At 31.3% G+C, this 24,268-nt stretch overlaps 1 protein-coding gene across 16 annotated transcripts in view; it reads right to left on the bottom strand.

Annotated features, from left to right (window-relative positions):
- The window catches only part of LOC123218712 (mediator of RNA polymerase II transcription subunit 15a-like), a 34,884-nt gene extending 12,988 nt beyond the window's left edge, over positions 1–21,896 (bottom strand). Inside the window, exons 1-9 of one of the 16 annotated variants that reach the window (XM_044640285.1) lie at positions 17,526–17,667; positions 17,391–17,446; positions 14,837–14,876; positions 14,703–14,758; positions 13,110–13,228; positions 7,222–7,333; positions 6,826–6,946; positions 6,200–6,270; positions 5,840–5,914 (exon numbers count right to left, since the gene is read on the bottom strand). In XM_044640285.1, coding sequence (XP_044496220.1) covers positions 5,840–5,914; positions 6,200–6,270; positions 6,826–6,946; positions 7,222–7,333; positions 13,110–13,222 — 492 coding nt within the window. In that variant the 5' untranslated portion in view covers positions 13,223–13,228; positions 14,703–14,758; positions 14,837–14,876; positions 17,391–17,446; positions 17,526–17,667. Of the gene's footprint in view, positions 1–1,258; positions 1,404–2,922; positions 3,055–5,839; positions 5,915–6,199; positions 6,271–6,825; positions 6,947–7,221; positions 7,334–8,364; positions 8,510–9,956; positions 10,020–10,090; positions 10,203–13,109; positions 13,229–14,702; positions 14,766–14,836; positions 14,976–17,390; positions 17,447–17,525; positions 17,668–20,112; positions 20,237–21,690; positions 21,698–21,768 lie in introns of those variants that run through there. The other 15 variants (XM_044640286.1, XM_044640281.1, XM_044640282.1 and 12 more) reach the window with 15 other exon arrangements.
- Between the last annotated feature and the right edge of the window lie 2,372 nt (positions 21,897–24,268).

Genomic DNA, 24,268 nt, shown 5'->3' with positions numbered 1-24,268 from the left:
TTGCCAACCACCCCTATTCGCTTGTTCAGTCTGGGCTGTGGAATCCAGAGATGCCAGCAATATAAAAATTGTTTATATGTAAGTCAAATGGGAATTGGTTACAAGAAAAAACAACTAAGAGAAACCAGAGTCAGACTCACATCACAACTGTTATAGCATAAGGAAAATTATTATTATTCATGTAACACACAGTTAAATGAACATACTTTCTTAATGTGATACAGATAGTTGATTCTTAATACAATTCTGCTGGTTACATTGCTTCATCAAAAGGAAATCCCAAAAGCATATCTGCTAAAGCAAAATACATCTTATATGTCATTCCAGTCATGAACAAAATACACTGATAAACCCCTTAAATCCTGCAACTTCAGAGAGGCTGCAACTCTCCCTTCTCTGCCTTTACTTGATTGTCTGCTTTTTCTTTGTCTCCCCTCTCCAGGCCTATAACTTGCTGTCCCCTCCCTTCAGAATTGATCTTCCAATCTTGTGCTGTGGTTTGTTGCTATTGCCAGCGGGATTGGATGGCAAAGAATTAGGCATAGGATTCTGAGATTCTGACTCCATTGAAAGCATCTTCAAAGATATTTTCCGCAGATAATCTGACTGAAATTTGAGATAAATATTAAATTTCAAATCTCATAGTTTCAGAAATCTCTCACACGCACCAAAAAAATTGACCTAATGGTGCCAATGCACTATTTAACATAAGCAAACAATGAATAAATAAAAGAACTGATCCAAAAGGCTGACAAATAAAAGACAGAGGTTCAGTATGCTTAGAGAATCTTCCTTGGAAAGCTCCATGGTATGATAAGACACAAAAGATAAAAATAATTATGACTTCAGAGGACTGATATGGCTAGCACAAAATGATGTGCAAATATATGGGAATAGGTTTTTTTTATATGTATAGATTGATGAATGTTATAGAAGTCAGATCAAAATTTTACCTGACTTGTTGCAGCAGTATATATCTTCTCCTCAAACCTTCCAGCAATTTTCTTGAGTTCATTCAATCCCTCTTCAGTGTATCCATACTATGCAGAATAAAGCATAAGTGAGTTGCTGCAGTTACTATTCTTACCAAGAAAAACCTTATGTGGTAATCCATAATTTACATAATGATCAAGCCATGAAAGAAATTTTGGCAAAAGCACAAACCTATAGGATCCAAGACTTTTCAAAACAAATGTCAAAACAGGGACTTTTTGTAATGCAACAGATTATAGCAGGGAGAAAAAGAAGAGGCACTTACATCTTGTTGACAATTTTTTGTCATGAATCAGGCTGCAACTGATTTCTCCAATCACCAGTGTCTATGACTGACTCTCCTCCTTGAGAGGTAGGCCTCCAATTATTGGTATCCATCAAATTCTAACCTAAAAACAAAGTAACAAAAACTACATAAAAATTAAAATCCATTAAAGATTAAACCTGAAAAAATAAATAAATAAAAAAGACAAGAACACTCATTTAGGGAGACAAAAATGTAAACATCAAAAGTGATTCTTAGGATGGGAATACATTATAAGTTTCTCACTTAACAGCAAACCACTTTACGAAGGATCCACTATTTCCTAACACGTAATTTATGCATACAAAAATAAAAAATACCAACAACATTACACACCCTTCAGTTCAATACAGTGAGTTATGGAGAACCAAACCAAGCACAGATAAAATGTAATTTGTAGTCAATGTTAACCCAAGTCTAACTAAAATAACAACAATAGAGACCTAACCTCTCCAATTATCATTGTGCGTAAGTTGGGCTGTGGCTCAGTTTAGTAGAATATGCATCCACATTATAGTTACAAGAAAAAGAAAAGAATAAAAGAAAGGTATAGTACAAATATTTTTCTAATTCTTCCTACTTAATAATTCCTTGAAGTTTTCTAGTACAAAATATCCAGAAAGATAAGGTTATGGCTGTTTGAATCTTTCTCCTCTCTTCTTTTGTCCTCATTATGCAATATTGCATACGCCAAAGTGCTTAACAATACACCTGAAACCTTGTTTCATAAACACTAAATATACAACATGAAATCTAATAAATTTAGCCAAACGAGCTTCAACACTTACTCCTTACTGGAGTCAGTGTTATTGAACATATCATAATCATGCACAACCAGCATGCTATGACCCAAGCAATATTCAGATTTCGTCACAGCATACACAGATTTTATTCTTATTAAACTTATTGAACGTCACAGTTAGCTATACTTTATGGTAACATAGCTTCCTTGTATAAAGAATTCTCTGAACTAGCTTTCTCATTTCACCCAATCATCCATTCACGAGCGGTCAGCCCTCTGCTTCATCCAGTTTCGCAATCAAAATCCAATCTAATCCAATCCATTTTAGTCAAACAAACTTCACAGGACCTAAGCCTCAAAACACTAATTAATGACTAAAGACCCTATCTGAGCCTGCGTTTCTGTAAAAACGTATCTGGGCTGCTTTTCTTTCTGGTAAATTCATATTTTGTAACTTGTCTAAGGAAATAAAAATAAGAAAAACTAGAATATGGGTCTCTTTGTTTCATAGAAAATTTTAAGTTTACTCCTAGAAAAATAGAAACTTCAAGATTTTGAATTCCTTACCACCCCCCCCCCCAAAAAAAACAAAAACAAAAACAAAATAAAAAAATATTCAACATAAAATTTGGCGAATAAAAAACGAACACATAAGTCGCCCGATTCTCAAAACGGATCCATCCCCCAATCAAACAAAATTGCCCTAAATGTTATTTCAGAAAAAAACTGATTGACGAACAATCCATACCCACAAATCCAAAACGCAAAATATATTCTTTTCAAGGATCGGCGGGACTTTGCTACCTAAAATTTTCGGCAAAAATAAAATTATAGTAATATAAAAAAGCGAGTAAAGATAGCGTAAATAAAAGAGAAGAATCACCTGTGAGTTGTAGTTTCTTGTGTGTATTTCGCTCGCTAATTTTTATTCTCGCGCAAAAGAGAAAGACAGAAAGAGGAAAGTCAAAGAAGAGAGAAATAGAAACAGTAAAGGCAGGAGGTGTTGTATTGTCCTGTTTATGGGTAAACCCCCCTATTTATTTATCTCTCGAAATTTATGTACGGCACTTTACCGTTAGATTTACTGCAATAATTTTTTAAAAAATTAAAATAAATATTATTATTATTATTATTATTTTAATTTAATTTTATAAACTTTTATTAAAGATTTATTTGTCATATGGTGTAATGACTAAACTAACCTTACAACGATTTTTTAATAAGATTTAAGATATTTTCTAACAAACATTTAACAGTAACAAATCAATGAAAATCCTTCGGTGTTGTTTTGTTTGTAGTTATTATTTTATTATTTTATTTGGTTTATTAATAATAAATAATGTAAATACCACTTTTACGTATTTATAGATTAACAAAATAATTTTTATTTTTATTTATTAATTTTTCAGAGTAAAAACAATCTCATTTTTAATTAATATAAGAAATAATATAAAAATATTTTAGAATAATTATATCCAAAAGTATTTAAGTGAAAAAATATATTAGTTTTCTTTTACTACTTCTAACCAAACATAATAATTATTTATATCTACTAATTTTCATCAAATTTTATTAAACACATTAATAATTTATATTTAATAATCTTCTAAATAATCTATCTTTAAAGTAATTTTTCAATTTTGATAATAAAATATTATTCAAACCATACACACCTTTAATATCATTTAAATTTATCAAATATGTAACTTTTTTCTAATTTCACATAAAATAAATAAAATTATATTTTTTTTTATAAAGATGAATTCCACCCGTGCTAAATCGTCGTATTACAATTGAATATAATCAAATTATAAATTCTTTTTAACATTGATCCATTGTCACTAACTCCATCAAAACATAAATTCCTAATAAAAACAAACTAAAACACAAAAATAAGTTAAAAAGACAAACACAATCTTCAGAGATTGAAAATTATAATTTAGAATAAAGTGATTAAAATCATGTTATTCGATTATAGCAATCATACTCGGTAATGAGAGATTTGTTGATTTGAAATTCAGTGAAAGATTTGATAAGCAAAATAATGATGATTGTTGATTAGATTTGTTCTTAAAAAAATTAATATATGTAATTTATAGTATTGAGTAGAACAGGTTATTATGATAATATTGAAGTTTCATTAATAAATTCTATTATCTAGTGTTATTTAATAAATAAAAATAAAAATAATTGGTTGTAAGAAATTTTTAATATGATATAACCGGTTGTTTGAGAACTTATATTTATAGTTATTACTGTCTTAGAGTTTATTAGGATAGGAGCGTCGGATAAAGAACAAAAAAATTAAAAAAAATATAAATATACTATTGAAAAAACAAGCGAAAATTTACATAATCACAAGATAAATATTAATAAAAAAATAAATGTAATTTGAGCTAATGATATACACAAATTTGTTTCTTTTTCTTTCATTCTCTTCTTGTTTTTTATTTTTCTCACTTTTTTCAATTATTTTTTCTTCATTTATTTTTTAAACTTTTTTATTTTTCTTTTGTTTTCCTTTTGTTTTATGATTTATATTCATATAGAAATATATATTTTTTAAAATCCCAAAACTTATTTTCTTCTGCGCATAAGAGGGGTATACAGAGTAATAATACTTTGATTTCTCTTTTTACCCCCCTCATTTTCCCTTTTCAATTTCATCTAAAACTTTATATAATTTTCTGTTTTATCAAGATATATTTAATATATTTATTGGTTAAATAGGTGATTAGGGGTTGAAAATAAAAAAAATGCAAAACTTATAAACAAAACACAAGAAAAATAGTTCAAAGGACTATCAAAATATTAAACATATATAAAAGTGAGCTAAAAGAGTATGACTATCTTAGGTTAAACAAACAAACATCTATATCATAATCTTTATCAATATATGTAACTAGAATTTTACTTCGAAAGACCGGTGATATGTTTTAGAATTTGTGAGACATAAGAAAATATACCTAAACACAATAAAAACCAAACAAACCAATCATGAACAACCCTCACATCTATTGTTTCTCAAGAACCAAATTTAAATTCAATTACATAAGGTTTATCAATTATTAAACCATCAAGTGATTATTTAAACGCATGATCGAAGATGGCAATTGCATGAGGTTTATCGATGAACTTACAAGGTTATGTTGAATTGTTCCAACAACCTTGCAAGTTCATTGATTGAATCTGTGGGTTCATTTGATTGCCATGGGGCTGAACTTGAGTAAGTTGTGATTGTGGCTGCTGCATCAGGAAGTCGGAGATGTTGCCCTGGCTGCATTGATGAAACAGTCTTCCTGGGCCTATTTGTATTTATAAAATTGATAATCTGCTTCTCATAGGAACCCAGCTTTTCCCTAAAATTAGGTGAAATATCACTTTTGGACACTTGTAAGAACGATATGATATGCTCCAACATATTCTTAAAAAATTTCAGCTTCTCAAGCTGATCCGACTTTGGCTGTTGAGGAAGAGAATCATGCTGAACAGCAGAGAGAACACCAGTTTTCGCGGTTAGAACAATAATTCAATGAATGGAACAAAAAACAAATTGACAAAATATTTGAGCTGATATCTCTGTGAAAAAGGTATCCGTTTTCTTCCTTTAAAGATCTGAAGGAGGGAGGATTCATTATTTTAAGTAAAAGATCTACTGAAAGGTACAGGTCAGATAAATTTGAAAAACAAATGACACCAAAAGATCCGTGCTACTAACTCCAGAGCTAAAATGAAATCCCACTAAAGAATATGGTTAGGCATCAAGTTTCAAGGAAAATATACGAAAACTGATCCTTTACCTGCTGCAATTTAGTAGCAATTTTCTGAAACATTTCGTTTAATTCAGGCAAATACATCTCCTTCATGGCTTTAATCTGCAAAGTGAAAATTTGCATGACATCATTGTACAGTTCATTTATTTCAGGTTCCATAGCTACAAAAGAAGAGTAGTTGCACATACAATTATGAGTTATTGAGAATTCTTTCACAATGGTAAAATCATTGTTTCTAACTGCTTATTCCTGCTCTAGTTATAACAATCATGACATATGGACTCGTTATATCCAATCCCAAATTTCAACCCTATCAAGACCTATGTCCACCAATATTTTCTTTCAAGTATTACAAGTAAATTTCATCTAAGGAGCATGAAAAAGTACCTTTTGGTAGACCTCCTCCTGCCAATCACCCCCATTTGCTTGTCCAGTTTGGGCTGTGGAATCTAAAGATGCTTAACATTATAAAAATTGTTTACATGTAAGTCAAATGGGAATTGGTTTCAAGAAAAAATAACTAAGAAAAACATCAGTCAGACTCACACCATGACTGATATTGCAAAAGGAAAACTATTTTTATTCATACAGTTAAATGATCAGAAACACTCCAAATGATATGAAGAAATCATTCACGGCACATAAATTCCAATAGCATGAGCTAAATGTGACAGGGGATTGACAGGAACACAGAAATAAAATCACAGGCAAAAGAAAAAAAAAAAGATAAAATATACTTCAAAATACACATTGTTTCTGGGGTACCGAGATTTTTTGGAACATGCCGTTTGCCACACAACACCTTTGACCTCAAACACAAAGCTTTTTATCAATATCCAAAAGTTGTAGATTATTTAATTCAATTACAATAACTGACATAAAAAATGCATGCATTCACTACATGTTTGGATAGATTTCATGAACTCTACCAGCCAAACAGCATGATGGGATGGATCAAGTTGCAAGTTAAGTTTTCTGTGTCTAAAAAGAAGAATTCCCATGAATGTTATTACCTTGATCCCATGCATTGTTGGTATTGCCAGTGGGATTGGATGGCATAGAATCAGGTATAGGATTTTGAGATTTTGACTCCATTGGAAGCATCTTCAGAGATATTTTTTGCAGATAATCTGACTGAAATTTCAAATAAATATAAATTTGCATTAGTTTACACAAAAAATAAATAAAAGAACTGATCTAAATGATAAAAAGACAGAGGATCAATATGCTTAGAGAATCTTCCTTGGAAAGCTCCATGGTATGATGAGTTGCAAAAGATTTAAAAAAAAAAATTATGACTTCTGAAAAGGACTAATATGGCTAGCACAAAATGATATGCAAATATATGGGAATAGGTTTTTTTTATGTATGGATTGATGAACGTTATAGAAGTCAGATCAAAATTTTACCTGACTTGTTGCAGCAGTATATATCTTCTCCTCAAACCTTCCAGCAATTTTCTTGAGTTCATTCAATCCCTCTTGACCAGAAAAAGGAAGATGCCTCTTCAGTGTACCCATACTATGCAGAATAAAGCATAAGTGAGTTGCTGACTGTGCAGTTACTATTCTTACAAAGAAAAACCTTATGTGGTAATCCATAATTTACCATAATGCTCAAGCCATGAAAGAAATTTTGGCAAAAGCACAAATCTGAAACTAACCTTAATTTTCAATAATTTATTTAAACAAAAACTGCATACTGCATGACGACTTAGCCTTTCATACCAAAAAGAACCAAAGAATGTTTGTACAATCACAGTTGAGGATGAAATTTTCATATGCTCACAAAAATTAGTAGCAAACTAGGAATAATCTTTAACAGTCATATGCTAACTCAATCACTCAAAAGATTTTCAACTGCCTATTTAATTACAATTTTAGTTGCAACTTATGAAGTTGCAGCCAGAAGAGAGAGTAGATGTTAGCCAAGTGGAGTGATCATTATCCTCCATGAAAAAGATTTTGGAGTGAATAAATATCTCTTGATGTTCAAAAGACTGGACTTAATATGGACATAAAATGCCATTTTGAAACACCTTGAATCCTTTTATTTGTAGTGGACCGTCTTCCACACTCCCTGGTTTCCACATTAACCCAATAAAAGTAGACATTAACAATACAGAACTATTACGCAGGAAACCTGTTTTGCTATCATTGACCTCTTATTTCTCTATAGTTCAGTTACTTAGTAGTCCAGAATGACAAAGTACATCAAACCCTGTGAGATGAACTTGGCAACCAAGTTTCATATTCGCAATCCACAGACTGGCACCGTATCTGCTAGGATACGTGCTTCAAGTCTCAATGTTTGCATGCCCAACTAAACAAACAACTTGTCAACAGTGTATGAAGAGTCATGATGGTGGTTTCATTAACTAGTGACTCATTTCTAACCCTTTTCTCTTTTTCTTTGATTTGAAAGAACTTTAGAAACCATACAAATCACAACAGTTTCCTATAGGATCCAAGACTTTTCAAAACAAATGGCAAAACAGGGACTTTTTTTTAAAGCAACAGATTATAGCAGGGAGAAAAAGAAGAGGCACTTACATCTTGTTGACAATTCTTTGTCGTGAATCAGGCTGCAACTGATTTCTCCAATCACCAGTGTCCATGATGGGTTCTCCACCCTGAGGAGTAGGCCTCCAAATATTGGTATCCATCAAATTCTAACCTAAAAACAAAGTAACAAAAACTACATAAAAATTAAAATCCATTAAAGATTAAACCTTAAAAAAAATAAATAAAAAGACAAGACCATTCATTTAGGGAGACAAAAATGTAAACATCAAAAGTGATTCTTAGGATAGGAATACATTATAAGTTTCTCACTTAAGAGCAAACTACTTTATGACGGATCCACTATTTCCAAACACATAATTTATGAGCACAAAAATAAAAAATACCAACAATATTACTCACCCTTCAGTTCAATACAGTGAGTTATGGAGAACCAAACCAAGCACAGAAAAAATGTAATTTGTGGTCAATGTTAACCCAAGTCTAACTAAAATAACAACAATAGAGACCTAACCTCTCCAATTATCATTGTGCGTAAGTTGGGCTGTTGATCAGTTTAGTAGAATATGCATCCACATTATAAAACAAGAAAAAAGAAAAGAATAAAAGAAAGGTATAGTACAAATATTTCGCTAATTCTTCCTACTTAATAATTCCTTGAAGTTTTCTAATACAAAATGTGCCGAAAGATAAGGTTATGGCTGTTTGAATATTTCTTCTCCCTTCTTTGGTCCTCATAATGCAATATTACGTGCATAAGAATACACCTGAAACATTTTTTCATATACGCTACAAATACAACATGAAATCTAATAAATTTAGCCAAAAGAGCCACAACACTTGACCCTTACCGGAGTCAATAATATTTAACAGGTCATAATCATGCACAACCAGCATGCTATTACCCAAGCAGTATAAGATTTCGTCACAGCATACACAGATTTTATTCTTATTAAACTTATTGAACATTACAGTTAGCTACCCTTTATGGTAACATAGCTTCCTTGTATAAAGAACTCTCTGAACTAGCTTCTCGTTTCACCCAATCATCCATTCACAGGCAGTCAGCCCTCTGCTCCATCCAGTTTCCCAATCAAAATCCAGTCTAACCCAATCCCTTTTAGTCACACAAACTTCACGGTACCTAAACCTCAAAACACTAATTAATGACTAAAGACCCTATCTGAATCTGCGTTTCTGTAAAAAGTTATCTGGGCTGCTTTTCTTTCAGGTAAATTCATATTTTGTAATTTGTTTACGGAAAAAAAAAAAAGAAAAACTAGAATATGGGTCTGTTTCTTTCATAGAAAATTTTAAGTTTTCTCCTAGAATATTAGGAACTTCAAGATTGTGAATCCCCCCAACAAAAAAATAAATAATTGAATAAAACACCCGCATAGATAAATAGATGCCCAGACCAAAAACAATCAAAAGAGAAACAATTTTCTATCATAGAATATTCATCATATAACTCGCCATAGAATTTGGCGAATAAAAAACGAACACATAACTCGCCCGATTCTCAACACGGATCCATCCCTCAATCAAACAAAATTGCTCATTCCAACACATAAAAAATTAAATGTTAATTCAGCAAAACTGATTTGACGAACAATCCATACCCACAAATCCAAAACGCAAAATATATTCTTTTCAATGATCGGTGGGACTTCGTTACCTACAATCTTCGGCAAAAATAAAATTTTAGAATATAAAAAGGCCAGTAAAGATAGCGTAAATAAAAGAGAAGAAGCACCTGTGAACTGTAGTTCCTTGTGTGTGTTTTCGCTCGCTGATTTTTATTCTCGCTCAAAAGATAAAGACAGAAAGAGGAAAGTGAAAGAATATAGGCCAAACGACTATTTCCCACCCAAGGTTTAGCGTTTTCTCAAAAGTCCCCCCTTTAACTATGGAAACACCAAACACCCACCCATGGCCAGTTAGATTTAACCAAACCCTAACGGTGGTAGGGGTAAAATCGTCATTTTAGCTATAATATTAAAAATAAACTAAAATAGAATCTATTTTGCCCCCCTAAACTTTAAAAACTGAAATTTTCCCCCCGCCTAAGTTTTAAAAAATGGCAGTTTCACCCTAGGGTTTGGTTTTGAAATCTCCGACGACCTCTCCGGCTCCGTTGCCGACGGCCGCTCCCTCCGGAAGCAACCTCTCCTTCCGACGATCTCTTTCCTCCCATTTGGAGGTCCGATCGGCGCCCGGAGACGCCGTAGGAGACGAAGACTTCGTCGGGAAGACGAAGTTCTTCGTCTTCCCAGAAGAAGACCTCTGGGAAGACGACCGTCTTCCCAGACGAGGACGACGGCATCGGCTTCGTCTGGGAAGACGAAGAACTTCGTCTTCCCGACGAAGTCTTCGTCTCCCACGGCGTCTCTGGGCGTCGATCGGACCTCCAAATGGGAGGAAAGAGATCGTCGGAAGGAGAGGTTGCTTCCGGAGGGAGCGGCCGTCGGCAACGGAGCCGGAGAGGTCGCCGGAGATTTCAAAACCAAACCCTAGGGTGAAACTGTCATTTTTTAAAACTTAGGCGGGGGGAAAATTTCAGTTTTTAAAGTTTAGGGGGGCAAAAGGAGATAAAATTTTCAGCCGTTAGGGTTTGGTTAAATCTAACCGTCCATGGGTGGGTGTTTGCTGTTTCCATAGTTAAAGGGGGGACTTTTGAGAAAACGCTAAACCTTGGGTGGGAAATAGTCGTTTGGCCAAGAATATAAATAGAAAGACGGTAAAGGCACTCTTATATAAAAATTTAAATTAAATCAATATAATTATTTATAGTTTACCAAATTTAAAAATTTCAATTTTTAACTCATGATAATCAATATAATTAATTAATCATAATTAATGAATTTTAAAAATTAAAGATGACTCTGAAAAGCGGAAAAAATGTGTTATTAGTCGATGAGTAATTTAATACTTGATTTAGAGACTGGGTGATGCATTTAATATATATTAGGGGTAAATTAAATAAAATAGACACATCATTAAATGCATACACCTTTTTAGGGTAAATAGGTAATTTCAATTGATTTCCCCACCATATTAAAAACCAAAACAAAAGTCACTTAAACGCGTGAGTATGACTTTTTCCGCGAATAATGCATTTTGTAAACAATAACTTTCATTTACGTGACTGTATTTTTGCGTATTTACATATAGTTTCCATTTTCGTCTGTACGGCACTTTACTGATAATTTTAAATAACCCCACAATATTTTTGCTTGCAGTTTTTCCATTTTCGTTTGTACAGAACTTACCGATAATTTTTAAAACAACCCCACAATACTTTTGCATATTTTTGTGCAGTTTCCATTTTTGTCTGTACAGTATTTTATTGATAATTTAAAAAAAAATTTATAATTATTCAATCAAATAAATTAAAAATTAAAAATATTTAAATTTATATTCTTTTATATACGAAGTCTCTTTTTTTGTATTTGTTACTTAAACTACCGTTTGAGGTTGGTTAATCCATTATTATTAATAATTTTATTTTATAAGCTTTTATTAAACATTTGTATCGGCCAAATTCCATTTGACCTTATCTTTTTGTAAAAGGTCAATTGCCACCCTAGGTTTTGTCATAGTGTTTCAATGAGAACTGTCATATGGCGTAATGACTAAACTAACCTTACAACGTTTGCTTAATAAAAATTTAAGATATTTTCTGGCTAACATTTAACAATGACAAATTAATGAAATTCTTTAATATCATACATATCTGCTAGTGTAATTTGACAAAAGCAAATCTCAAAAGCATATCTGCTAAAGCAAAATACATCTTATATGTCATTCCAGTCATGAACAAAATACACTGATAAACCCCCTAAATCGTGCAACTTCAGAGAGGCTGGAACTCTCCCTTCTCTGCCTTTACTTGATTGTCTGCTTTTTCTTTGTCTCCCCTCTCCAGGCCTATAACTTGCTGTCCCCTCCCTTCAGAATTGATCTTCCAATCTTGTGCTGTGGTTTGTTGCTATTGCCAGCGGGATTGGATGGCACAGAATTAGGCATAGGATTTTGAGATTCTGACTCCATTGAAAGCATCTTCAAAGATATTTTCCGCAGATAATCTGACTGAAATTTGAGATAAATATAAAATTTCAAATCTCATAGTACTTTAAGTTCAGAAATCTCTCACACGCACCAAAAAAATGGTGCCGATGCACTATTTAACATAAGCAAACAATAAATAAATAAAAGAACTGATCCAAAAGGCTGACAAATAAAAGACAGAGGTTCAGTATGCTTAGAGAATCTTCCTTGGAAAGCTCCACGGTATGATAAGACGCAAAAGATAAAAATAATTATGACTTCAGAGGACTAATATGGCTAGCACAAAATGATGTGCAAATATATGGGAATAGGTTTTTTTTATATGTATAGATTGATGAACGTTATAGAAGTCAGATCAAAATTTTACCTGACTTGTTGCAGCAGTATATATCTTCTCCTCAAACCTTCCAGCAATTTTCTTGAGTTCATTCAATCCCTCTTGACCACCAAAAGGAAGATGCCTCTTCAGTGTATCCATACTATGCAGAATAAAGCATACGTAAGTTGCTGACTGTGCAGTTACTATTCTTACAAAGAAAAACCTTATGCGGTAATCCATAATTTACCATACTGCTCAAGCCATGAAAGAAATTTTGGCAAAAGCACAAACCTATAGGATCCAAGACTTTTCAAAACAAATGGCAAAACAGGGACTTTTTTTAAAGCAACAGATTATAGCAAGGAGAAAAAGAAGAGGCACTTACATCTTGTTGACAATTCTTTGTCGTGATTCAGCCTGCAACTGATTTCTCCAATCACCAGTGTCTATGACTGACTCTCCGCCTTGAGGAGTAGGCCTCCAATTATTGGTATCCATCAAATTCTAACCTAACAAAATAACAAAAACTACATAAAAATTAAAATCCATTAAAGATTAAACCTGAAAAAAAAAAAAAAAAAAAGACAAGAACATTCATTTAGGGAGACAAAAATGTAAACATTAAAAGTGATTCTTAGGATGGGAATACATTATAAGTTTCTCACTTAACAGCAAACTACTTTACGAAGGATCCACTATTCCCTAACACGTAATTTATGCATACAAAAATATAAAATACTACACACCATTCAGTTCAATACAATGAGTTATGGATAACCAAACCAAGCACAACCCAAAATGTAATTTGTGGTCAATGTTAACCCAAGTCTAACTAAAATAACAGCAGTAGAGACCTAACCTCTCCAATTATCATTGTGCGTAAGTTGGGCTGTGGATCAGTTTAGTAGAATATGCATCCACTATATTGAACAAGATAAAAGAAAAGAATAAAAGAAAGGTATAGTACAAATATTTCGTAAATTCTTCCTACTTAATAATTCCTTGAAGTTTTCTAATACAAAATGTGCAGAAAGATAAGGTTATGGCTGTTTGAATCTTTCTTCTCTCTTCTTTTGTCCTCATTATGCAATATCACGTATGCCAAAGTGCATAACAATACACCTGAAACCTTGTTTCATAAATTCTACCAATACAACATGAAATCTAATAAATTTAGCCAAAACAGCCACAACACTTAACCCTTACTGGAGTCAATAATATTTAACATACCATAATCATGCACAACCAGCATGCTATGACCCAAGCAATATTCAGATTTCGTCACAGCATACACCGATTTTATTCTTATTAAACTTATTGAACTTTACAGTTAGCTACACTTTATGGTAACATAGCTTCCTTGTATAAAGAACTCTCTGAACTACCTTCTCGTTTCACCCAATCATCCATTCGCAAGTAGTCAGCCCTCTGCTCCATCCAGTTTCCCAATCAAAATCCAGTCTAACCCAATCCCTTTTAGTCACACAAACTTCACGCTACCTAAACCTCAAAACACTAATTAATGACTAAAGACCCTATCTGAATCTGCGTTTCTGTAAAAAATTATCTGGGCTGCTTTTCTTTCAGGTAAATTCATATTTTGTAATTTCTTTACGGAAAAAAAAAAAACGAAAAACTAGAATATGGGTCTGTTTGTTTCATAGAAAATTTTAAGTTTTCTCCTAGAAATTAGGAACTTCAAGATTGCGAATCGCCCCAACAAAAAAATAAATAATTCAATAAAACACCCGCATAGATAAATAGATGCCCAGAAAAAAAACAATCATAAGAGAATCAATTTTCTATCGTAGAATATTCACCATATAACTCGCCATAGAATTTGGCGAATAAAAAACGAAAACATAACTCGCCCGATTCTCAACACGGATCCATCCCTCAATCAAACAAAATTGCTCATTCCAGCACATAAAAAATTAAATGTTAATTCAGAAAAACTGATTTGACGAACAATCCATACCCACAAATCCAAAACGCAAAATATATTCTTTTCAATGATCGGTGGGACTTCGTTACCTACAATCTTCGGCAAAAATAAAATTTTAGAATAAAAAAAGGCGAGCAAAGATAGCGTAAATAAAAGAGAAGAAGCACCTGTGAACTGTAGTTCCTTCCTTGTGTGTGTTTTCGCTCGCTGAATTTTATTCTCGCTCAAAAGACAAAGACAGAAAGAGGAAAGTGAAAGAACATAAATAGAAAGACGGTAGAGGCACTCTTATATAAAAATTTAAATTAAATCAATATAATTATTTATAATTTACCAAATTTAAAAATTTAATTTTTAATTAATGATAATCAAAATAATTAATTAATCATAATTAATGAATTTTGAAAATTAAAGATGACTCTGAAAAGGGAAAAAATTTGTTATTTAATGGATGAGTAATTTAATACTTGATTTAGAGATTGGGTGATGTATTTAATATATATTAGTGGAAAATTAAATAAAATAGATAAATCATTAAATGCATATACCTTTTTAGGGTAAATAGGTAATTTTTATTGATTTCCCGACAATGTTCAAAACCAAAACAAAAGTCACTTAAACGCGTGAATAAATTAAAGCCCCTCTTTTACTATTTAAACTATTTTTTGGGTTAATTAATCTATTATTATTATTAATTTTATTTTAATTTAATTTAATTTTATAAGCTTTTATTAAACATTTGTTTCGGCCAAATTCCATTTGACCTTATCTTTTTGTAAAGGATCAATTGCTACCCTAGGTATTGTCATAGTGTTTCAATGAGAACTGTCATATGGTGTAATGACTAAAATAACCTTACAACGTTTGCTTAATAAAAATTTAAGATATTTTCTGGCAAGCATTTAACAATGACAAACTAATGAAATTCTTTAATATCATCTAAATTTATTAAATATCTAACTTTTTTGTAATTTCACATAAAATAAATAAAAATATTTGATATAATCAAATTATAAACTCTTTTTAACATTGATTCATCGTTACTTACTCTATTAATATATAAATTCATAATAAAAACAAACTAAAATATAAAAATAAGTTAAAAGACTACTAAATTCTGCACCTCATTTCACGATTAGAAAATATATTAAACAGATGGTCCAAACACAATTATAAGAGATTGTGGATTGTAATTTAGAATAAAATGATTGAAATCATATTCTTCGATTATAGTTAAGGAATTTCATAATGAAAGAATGAAATTGTGGTTTGTTGATATGGAATTCAATGAAAGATTCGGTTATGCATCAAATTCTAACCTAAAAACAAAATAACAAAAACTACATAAAAATTAAAATCCATTAAAGATTAAACCTGAAAAAAAAATAAAAAAGACAAGAACATTCATTTAGGGAGACAAAAATGTAAACATCAAAAGTGATTCTTAGGATGGGAATACATTATAAGTTTCTCACTTAACAGCAAACTACTTTTACGAAGGATCCACTATTTCCTAACATGTAATTTATGCATACAAAAATAAAAAATACCAACAATGTTACACACCCTTCAGTTCAATACAGTCAGTTATGGAGAACCAAACCAAGCACAGAAAAAAAGTAATTTGTGGTCAATGTTAACCCAAGCCTAACTAAAATAACAACAATAGAGACCTAACCTCTCCAATTATCATTGTGCGTAAGTTGGGCTGTGGATCAGTTTAGTAGAATATGCATCCACATTATTAAACAAGAAAGAGAAAAGAATAAAAGAAAGGTGTAGTACAAATATGTCGCTAATTCTTCCTACTTAATAATTCCTTGAAGTTTTCTAATACACAATATCCAGAAAGGTAAGGTTATGGCTGTTTGAATCTTTCTTCTCTCTTCTTTTGTCCTCATTATGCAATATTGCATACGCCAAAGTGCTTAACAATACACCTGAAACCTTGTTTCATAAACACTAAATATGCAACATGAAATCTAATAAATTTAGCCAAACGGGCTTCAACACTTACTCCTACTGGAGTCAGTGTTATTGAACATATCATAATCATGCACAACCAGCATGCTATGACCCAAGCAATATTCAGATTTCGTCACAGCATACACAGATTTTATTCTTATTAAACTTATTGAACGTCACAGTTAGCTATACTTTATGGTAACATAGCTTCCTTGTATAAAGAATTCTCTGAACTAGCTTTCTCATTTCACCCAATCACAAGCGGTCAGCCCTCCGCTTCATCCAGTTTCGCAATCAAAATCCAATCTAATCCAATCGATTTTAGTCAAACAAACTTCACAGGACCTAAACCTCAAAACACTAATTAATGACTAAAGACCCTATCTGAGCCTGCGTTTCTGTAAAAACTTATCTGGGCTGCTTTTCTTTCTGGTAAATTCATATTTTGTAACTTGTCTAAGGAAATAAAAATAAGAAAAACTAGAATATGGGTCTCTTTGTTTCATAGAAAATTTTAAGTTTACTCCTAGAAAAATAGAAACTTCAAGATTGTGAATTCCTTACCACCCACAACCCACCCCCACCCCCAAAAATAAAAAGCAGAAAAACAAAATAAAAAAATATTCAACATAAAATTTGGCGAATAAAAAACGAACACATAAGTCGCCCGATTCTCAAAACGGATCCATCCCCGAATCAAACAAAATTGCCCTAAATGTTATTTCAGAAAAAAACTGATTGACGAACAATCCATACCCACAAATCCAAAACGCAAAATATATTCTTTTCAAGGATCGGCGGGACTTTGCTACCTAAAATTTTCGGCAAAAATAAAATTATAGTAATATAAAAAAGCGAGTAAAGATAGCGTTAATAAAAGAGAAGAATCACCTGTGAGTTGTAGTTTCTTGTATGTATTTCGCTCGCTAATTTTTATTCTCGCGCAAAAGAGAAAGACAGAAAGAGGAAAGTCAGAGAAGAGAAATAGAAACAGTAAAGGCAAGAGGTGTTGTACTGTCTTGTCTATGGGTAAACCCCCCTATTTATTTATTTCTCGTCTCCGTTACCCGTAATTTATGTACGGCACTTTACCGTTAGATTTACTGCGATAATTTTTTAAAAAATTAAAATAAATATTATTATTATTAATATTATTTTAATTTAATTTTATAAATTTTTATTAAAGATTTATTTGTCATATGGTGTAATGACTAAACTAACCTTGCAACGATTACTTAATAAGATTTCAGATATTTTCTAACATTTAACAATGACAAATCAATGAAAACCTTTTGGTGTTGTTTTGTTTGTAGTTATTATTTATATTATTTTATTTAGTTTATCAATAATAAATAATGTAAATACCACTTTTATGTATTTATAAATTAACAAAATAATTTTATTTTTATTATAATTATATTTTATTTATTAATTTTTTAGAATAAAAACAATCTCATTTTTAATTAATATAAGAAATAATATAAAAATATTTTAGAATAATTATACCCAAGAATATTTAAGTGAAAAAATATATCAGTTTTCTTTTATTACCTCTAACCAAACATAATAATTATTTATATCTACTAATTTTTATCAAATTTTATTAAATACATTAATAATTTATATTTAATAAACTTCCAAGCAAATCCCAAAAGCATATCTGCTAAAGCAAAATACATCTTGTATGTCATTCCAGTCATGAACAAAATACACTGATAAACCCCTTAAATCCTGCAACTTCAGAGAGGCTGGAACTCTCCCTTCTCTGCCTTTACTTGATTGTCTGCTTTTTCTTTGTCTCCCCTCTCCAGGCCTATAACTTGCTGTCCCCTCCCTTCAGAATTGATCTTCCAATCTTGTGCTGTGGTTTGTTGCTATTGCCAGCGGGATTGGATGGCAAAGAATTAGGCATAGGATTTTGAGATTTTGACTCCATTGAAAGCATCTTCAAAGATATTTTCCGCAGATAATCTGACTGAAATTTGAGATAAATATAAAATTTCAAATCTCATAGTACTTTAAGTTCAGAAATCTCTCACACGCACCAAAAAAATTGACCTAATGGTGCCAATGCACTATTAAACATAAGCGAACAATAAATAAATAAAAGAACTGATCCAAAAGGCTGACAAATAAAAGACACAGGTTCAGTATGCTTAGAGAACCTTCCTTGGAAAGCTCCATGGTATGATAAGATGCAAAAAACAAAAATAATTATGACTTCAGAGGACTAATATGGCTAGCACAAAATGATGTGCAAATATATGGGAATAGGTTTTTTTTAATTTAATGTATAGATTGATGAACGTTATAGAAGTCAGATCAAAATTTCACCTGACTTGTTGCAGCAGTATAAATCTTCTCCTCAAACCTTCCAGCAATTTTCTTGATTTCATTCAATCCCTCTTGACCAGAAAAAGGAAGATGCCTCTTCAGTATATCCACACTGTGCAGAATAAAGCATAAGTGAGTTGCTAACTATGCAGTTACTATTCTTACCAAGAAAAACCTTATGTGGTAATCCATAATTTACCATAATGCTCAAGCCATGAAAGAAATTTTGGCAAAAGTACAAACCTGAAACTAACCTTAATTTTCAATAATTTATTTAAACAAAAACTGCATATTTCATGACGACCTAGCCATTCATACCAAAAAAAAACTAAGAATGTTTGTACAATCACCACTGAGGATGAAATTTTCCATATGCTCACAAATATTAGTAGCAAACTAGGAATAATCTTTACCAGTCATATGCTAACTCAATCACTCAAAAGATTTGCAACTGCCTATTTAATTACAATTTTAGTTGTAAAATTATAAAGTTGCCGCCAGAAGAGAGAGTAGAAGTTAGCCAAGTGGAGTGATCATTATCCTCCATGAAAAAGATTTTGGAGTGAATAAATATCTCTTGATGTTCAAAAGACTGGACTTAATATTGACATAAAATGCCATTTTGAAACACCTTGAATCCTTTTATTTGAAGTGGACCATCTTCCACATTCCCTGGTTTCCACATTAACCCAATAAAAGTAGACATTAACAATACGGAACTATTATGCAGGAAACCTGTTTTGCTATCATTGACCTCTTATTTCTCTATAGTTCAGTTATTTAGTAGTCCAGAATGACAAAGTACATTAAACACTGTGAGACGAATTTGGCATCCAAGTTTCATATTCGTAATCCACAGACTGGCACTGTATCTGCTAGGATACATGCTTCAAGTCTCAATGTTCGCATGCCCAACTAAACAAACAACTTGTCAACAGTGGATGAAGAGTCATGATGGTGGTTTCATTAACTAGTGACTCATTTCTAACCCTTTTCTCTTTTTCTTTGATTTGAAAGAACTTTAGAAACCATACAAATCACAACAGTTTCCTATAGGATCCAAGACCTTTCAAAACAAATGGCAAAACAGGGACTATTTTAAAAGCAACAGATTATAGCAGGGAGAAAAAGAAGAGGCACTTACATCTGATCGACATTTCTTTTTCGTGAATCAGGCTGCAACTGATTTCTCCAATCACCAGTGTCCATGGCAGGTTCTCCGCCTTGAGGAGTAGGCCTCCAATTATTGGTATCCATCAAATTCTAACCTAAAAACAAAGTAACAAAAACAACATAAAAATTAAAATCCATTAAAGATTAAACCTGAAAAAAAAAAAAAACAAATAAAAAAGACAAGAACATTCATTTAGAGACCTAACCTACTTTATGAAGGATCCACTATTTCCAAACACATAATTTATGAGCACAAAAATAAAAAATACCAACAATATTACACACACTTCAGTTCAATACAGTGAGTTATGGAGAACCAAACCAAGCACAGAAAAAATGTAATTTGTGGTCAATGTTAACCCAAGTCTAACTAAAATAACAACAATAGAGACCTAACCTCTCCAATTATCATTGTGCGTAAGTTGGGCTGTTGATCAATTTAGTAGAATATGCATCCTCATTATAAAACAAGAAAAAATAAAAGAATAAAAGAACGGTATAGTACAAATATGTCGCTAATTCTTCCTACTTAGTAATTCCTTGAAGTTTTCTAATACAAAATGTGCAGAAAGATAACGTCATGGCTGTTTGAATCTTTCTTCTCCCTTCTTTGGTCCTCATAATGCAATATCACGTGCATAAGAATACACCTGAAACATTTTTTCATATACGCTACAAATACAACATGAAATCTAATAAATTTAGCCAAAAGAGCCACAACACTTGACCCTTACTGGAGTCAATAATATTTAACAGGCCATAATCATGCAGAACCAGTATGCTATTACCCAAGCAGTATAAGATTTCGTCACAGCATACACAGATTTTATTCTTATTAAACTTAGTGAACATTACAGTTAGCTGTCCTTTATGGTAACATAGCTTCCTTGTATAAAGAACTCTCTGAACTACCTTCTCGTTTCACCCAATCATCCATTCACAGGCAGTCAGCCCTCTGCTCCATCCAGTTTCCCAATCAAAATCCATTCTAACCCAATCCCTTTTAGTCACACAAACTTCACGGTACCTAAACCTCAAAACACTAATTAATGACTAAAGACCCTATCTGAATCTGCGTTTCTGTAAAAAATTATCTGGGCTGCTTTTCTTTCAGGTAAATTCATATTTTGTAATTTGTTTACGGAAAAAAAAAAAAAACGAAAAACCAGAATATGGGTCTGTTTGTTTCATAGAAAATTTTAAGTTTTCTCCTAGAAATTAGGAACTTCAAGATTGTGAATCCCCCCAACAAAAAAATAAATAATTAAATAAAACACCCGCATAGATAAATAGATTCCCAGACAAAAAACAATCATAAGAGAAACAATTTTCTATCATAGAATATTCATCATATAACTTGCCATAGAATTTGGCGAATAAAAAACGAACACATAACTCGCCCGATTCTCAACACGGATCTATCCCTCAATCAAACAAAATTGCTCATTCCAACACATAAAAAATTAAATGTTAATTCAGAAAAACTGATTTGACGAACAATCCAAAACGCAAAATATATTCTTTTCAATGATCGGTGGGACTTCGTTACCTACAATCTTCGGCAAAAATAAAATTTTAGAATATAAAAAGGCGAGCAAGGATAGCGTAAATAAAAGAGAAGAAGCACCTGTGAATTGCAGTTCCTTGTGTGCGTCTCGCTCGCTGATTTTTATTCTCACGCAAAAAATAAAGACAGAAAGAGGAAAGTGAAAGAAGATAAATAGAAAGACGGTAAAGGCACTCTTATATAAAAATTTAAATTAAATCAATATAATTATTTATAATTTACCAAGTTTAAAATTTTCAATTTTTAACTCATGATAATCAATATAATTAATTAATCATAATTAATGATTTTTAAAAATTAAAGATGACTCTGAAAAGGGAAAAAATTTGTTATTTAATGGATGAGTAATTTAATACTTGATTTAGAGAGTGGGTGATGTACTTAATATATATTAGTGGAAAATTAAATAAAATAGATAAATCATTAAATGCATATACCTTTTTAGGGTAAATAGGTAATTTTCATTGATTTCCCCACAATGTTAAAAACCAAAACAAAAGTCACTTAAACGCGCGTGAGTACTGACTTTTTGCGCGAATAACGCATTTGTGTAAACAGTAACTTTCATTTACGTGACTGTATTTTTGCGTATTTACTATAGTTTCCATTTTCGTCTGTACGGCACTTTACTGATAATTTTAAATGCCCCCACAATATTTTTGCATATTTCATGCAGTTTTTCCATTTTCGTTTGCACAGCACTTACCGATAATTTTTAAAACAACCCCACAATACTTTTGCATATTTGTTGCAGTTTCCATTTTTGTCTGTACGGTATTTATTGATAATTTAAAAAATATTTTATAATTACTGAATCAAATAGATTAAAGATTTAAAATATTTAAATTTATACTATTTTATATATAAAATCCCCTTTTTTATTACTTAAATTATTTTTAGGGTTGGTTTATCTATTATTATTTATAATTTTATTTTATAAGCTTTTATTAAACATTCGTATCGGCCAAATTCCATCTGACCTTATCTTTTTGTAAAAGGTCAATTGCCACCCTAGGTTTTGTCATGGTATTTCAATGAGAACTGTCATATGGTGTAATGACTAAACTAACCTTACAACGTTTGCTTAATAAAAATTTAAGATATTTCTAGCTAACATTTAACAATGACAAATTAAAGAAATTCTTTAATATCATCTAAATTTATTAAATATCTAACTTTTTTCTAATTTCACATAAAATAAATAAAAATATTTGATATAATCAAATTATAAATTCTTTTTAACATTGATTCATCATTACTTACTCTCTTAATATATAATTCATAATTAAAAAAAACTAAAATATAAAAATAAGTTTAAAAGACTTTTAAATTCTACACCTCATTTCACGGTTAGAAAATATATTAAACAGATGGTGCAAACACAATTATAAGAGATCGAGGATTATAATTTAGAATAAAGTGATTGAAATCATATTATACGATTATAGTTAACGTATTTCATAACGAAAGAATGAAATTTTGGTTTGTTGATATGGAATTCAATGAAATATTCGGTGAGTAATTAATGATTATTTTGATGGGTTTTTTTTTTTTCAATTAATATCCACAATTTATAATCATACGCAAAATAGGGTATGGTAATAATATTAAAGTTTTATTAATGAATTATGTTTTTTAGTGTTATTGAATAAATATTAAAAAAATAATCGACTATAGAGTAATTTTTAACATGATGTAACCCGTTATTTGATAGCCTATATTCATGGGTATTGTTGTCTATAACTAGTAAGTGCACAAATTAATTAATTAATTAATTAATATAGAAAAATATTGTTGTTATAAGGATTGATTATTAATTATTGGTTCATTTTATAATTTAAAGTAACTAAAGAGACCAAATATTTGATTAAGAAAAATGAATAAAATACACCTAACTAATTAAAATTCAGCAAAGTAATCAATCGAGCAGATCTTGAATCTTCCTTTTGGTTCTTGGGGATTTTCCTTTTGAAACTTTTTGTCAAAAAGTATTGTGACTGACTCCTTCAATGAAAAAACGTAATTTTCTTTTTATATTCGCCGGCTAGTCCTTTTCTTTATTTTTCTACTTTTTCTCATTGCCCAGTAACCATGGGCGTAATTGAAGTGGTTATGCCCATAATTAACTTTCGTATTATTTAACAATTCACGCCATTTTCTCATTTTGAATCTTCAACTCTGTCCTAAATAAGCTTAAATTTTACCAAAACAACTAAAAGTAGGGAAAAGGACTATTTTCCACTCAAATTTTGACGCAATCTCAAAGTCACATCCACAAAAAATGAAAAATCTAAACTCCTATCTATGACCAAACTGTAGTCCAAATTTTTAGTAAGAGACGGGTAAAATCGTTATTTTCCTATAAACTTTAAAACTTCAAAATTTTTACATTTGCCCCCTCCAGGTTTTAAAAACTGACACTTCAACATATTCTCAAAGTTTAAAAAGTTTATATTTCACCCCTAAGGTTTGCTTCATTCTCTAGTCACCATCAACAACTGATGCTTTCCACCGATCTCCCTTCCCCGGCTATAAAGGACGACGAAAGACGAACCTTCGT

Source organism: Mangifera indica, chromosome 6 (assembly GCF_011075055.1).
Source record: "Mangifera indica cultivar Alphonso chromosome 6, CATAS_Mindica_2.1, whole genome shotgun sequence".
Classification (NCBI taxonomy): Eukaryota; Viridiplantae; Streptophyta; class Magnoliopsida; order Sapindales; family Anacardiaceae; genus Mangifera; species Mangifera indica.
The sequence above is the reverse complement of the archived record's forward strand: the minus strand, read 5'-3'. Positions and strand labels throughout refer to the sequence as shown.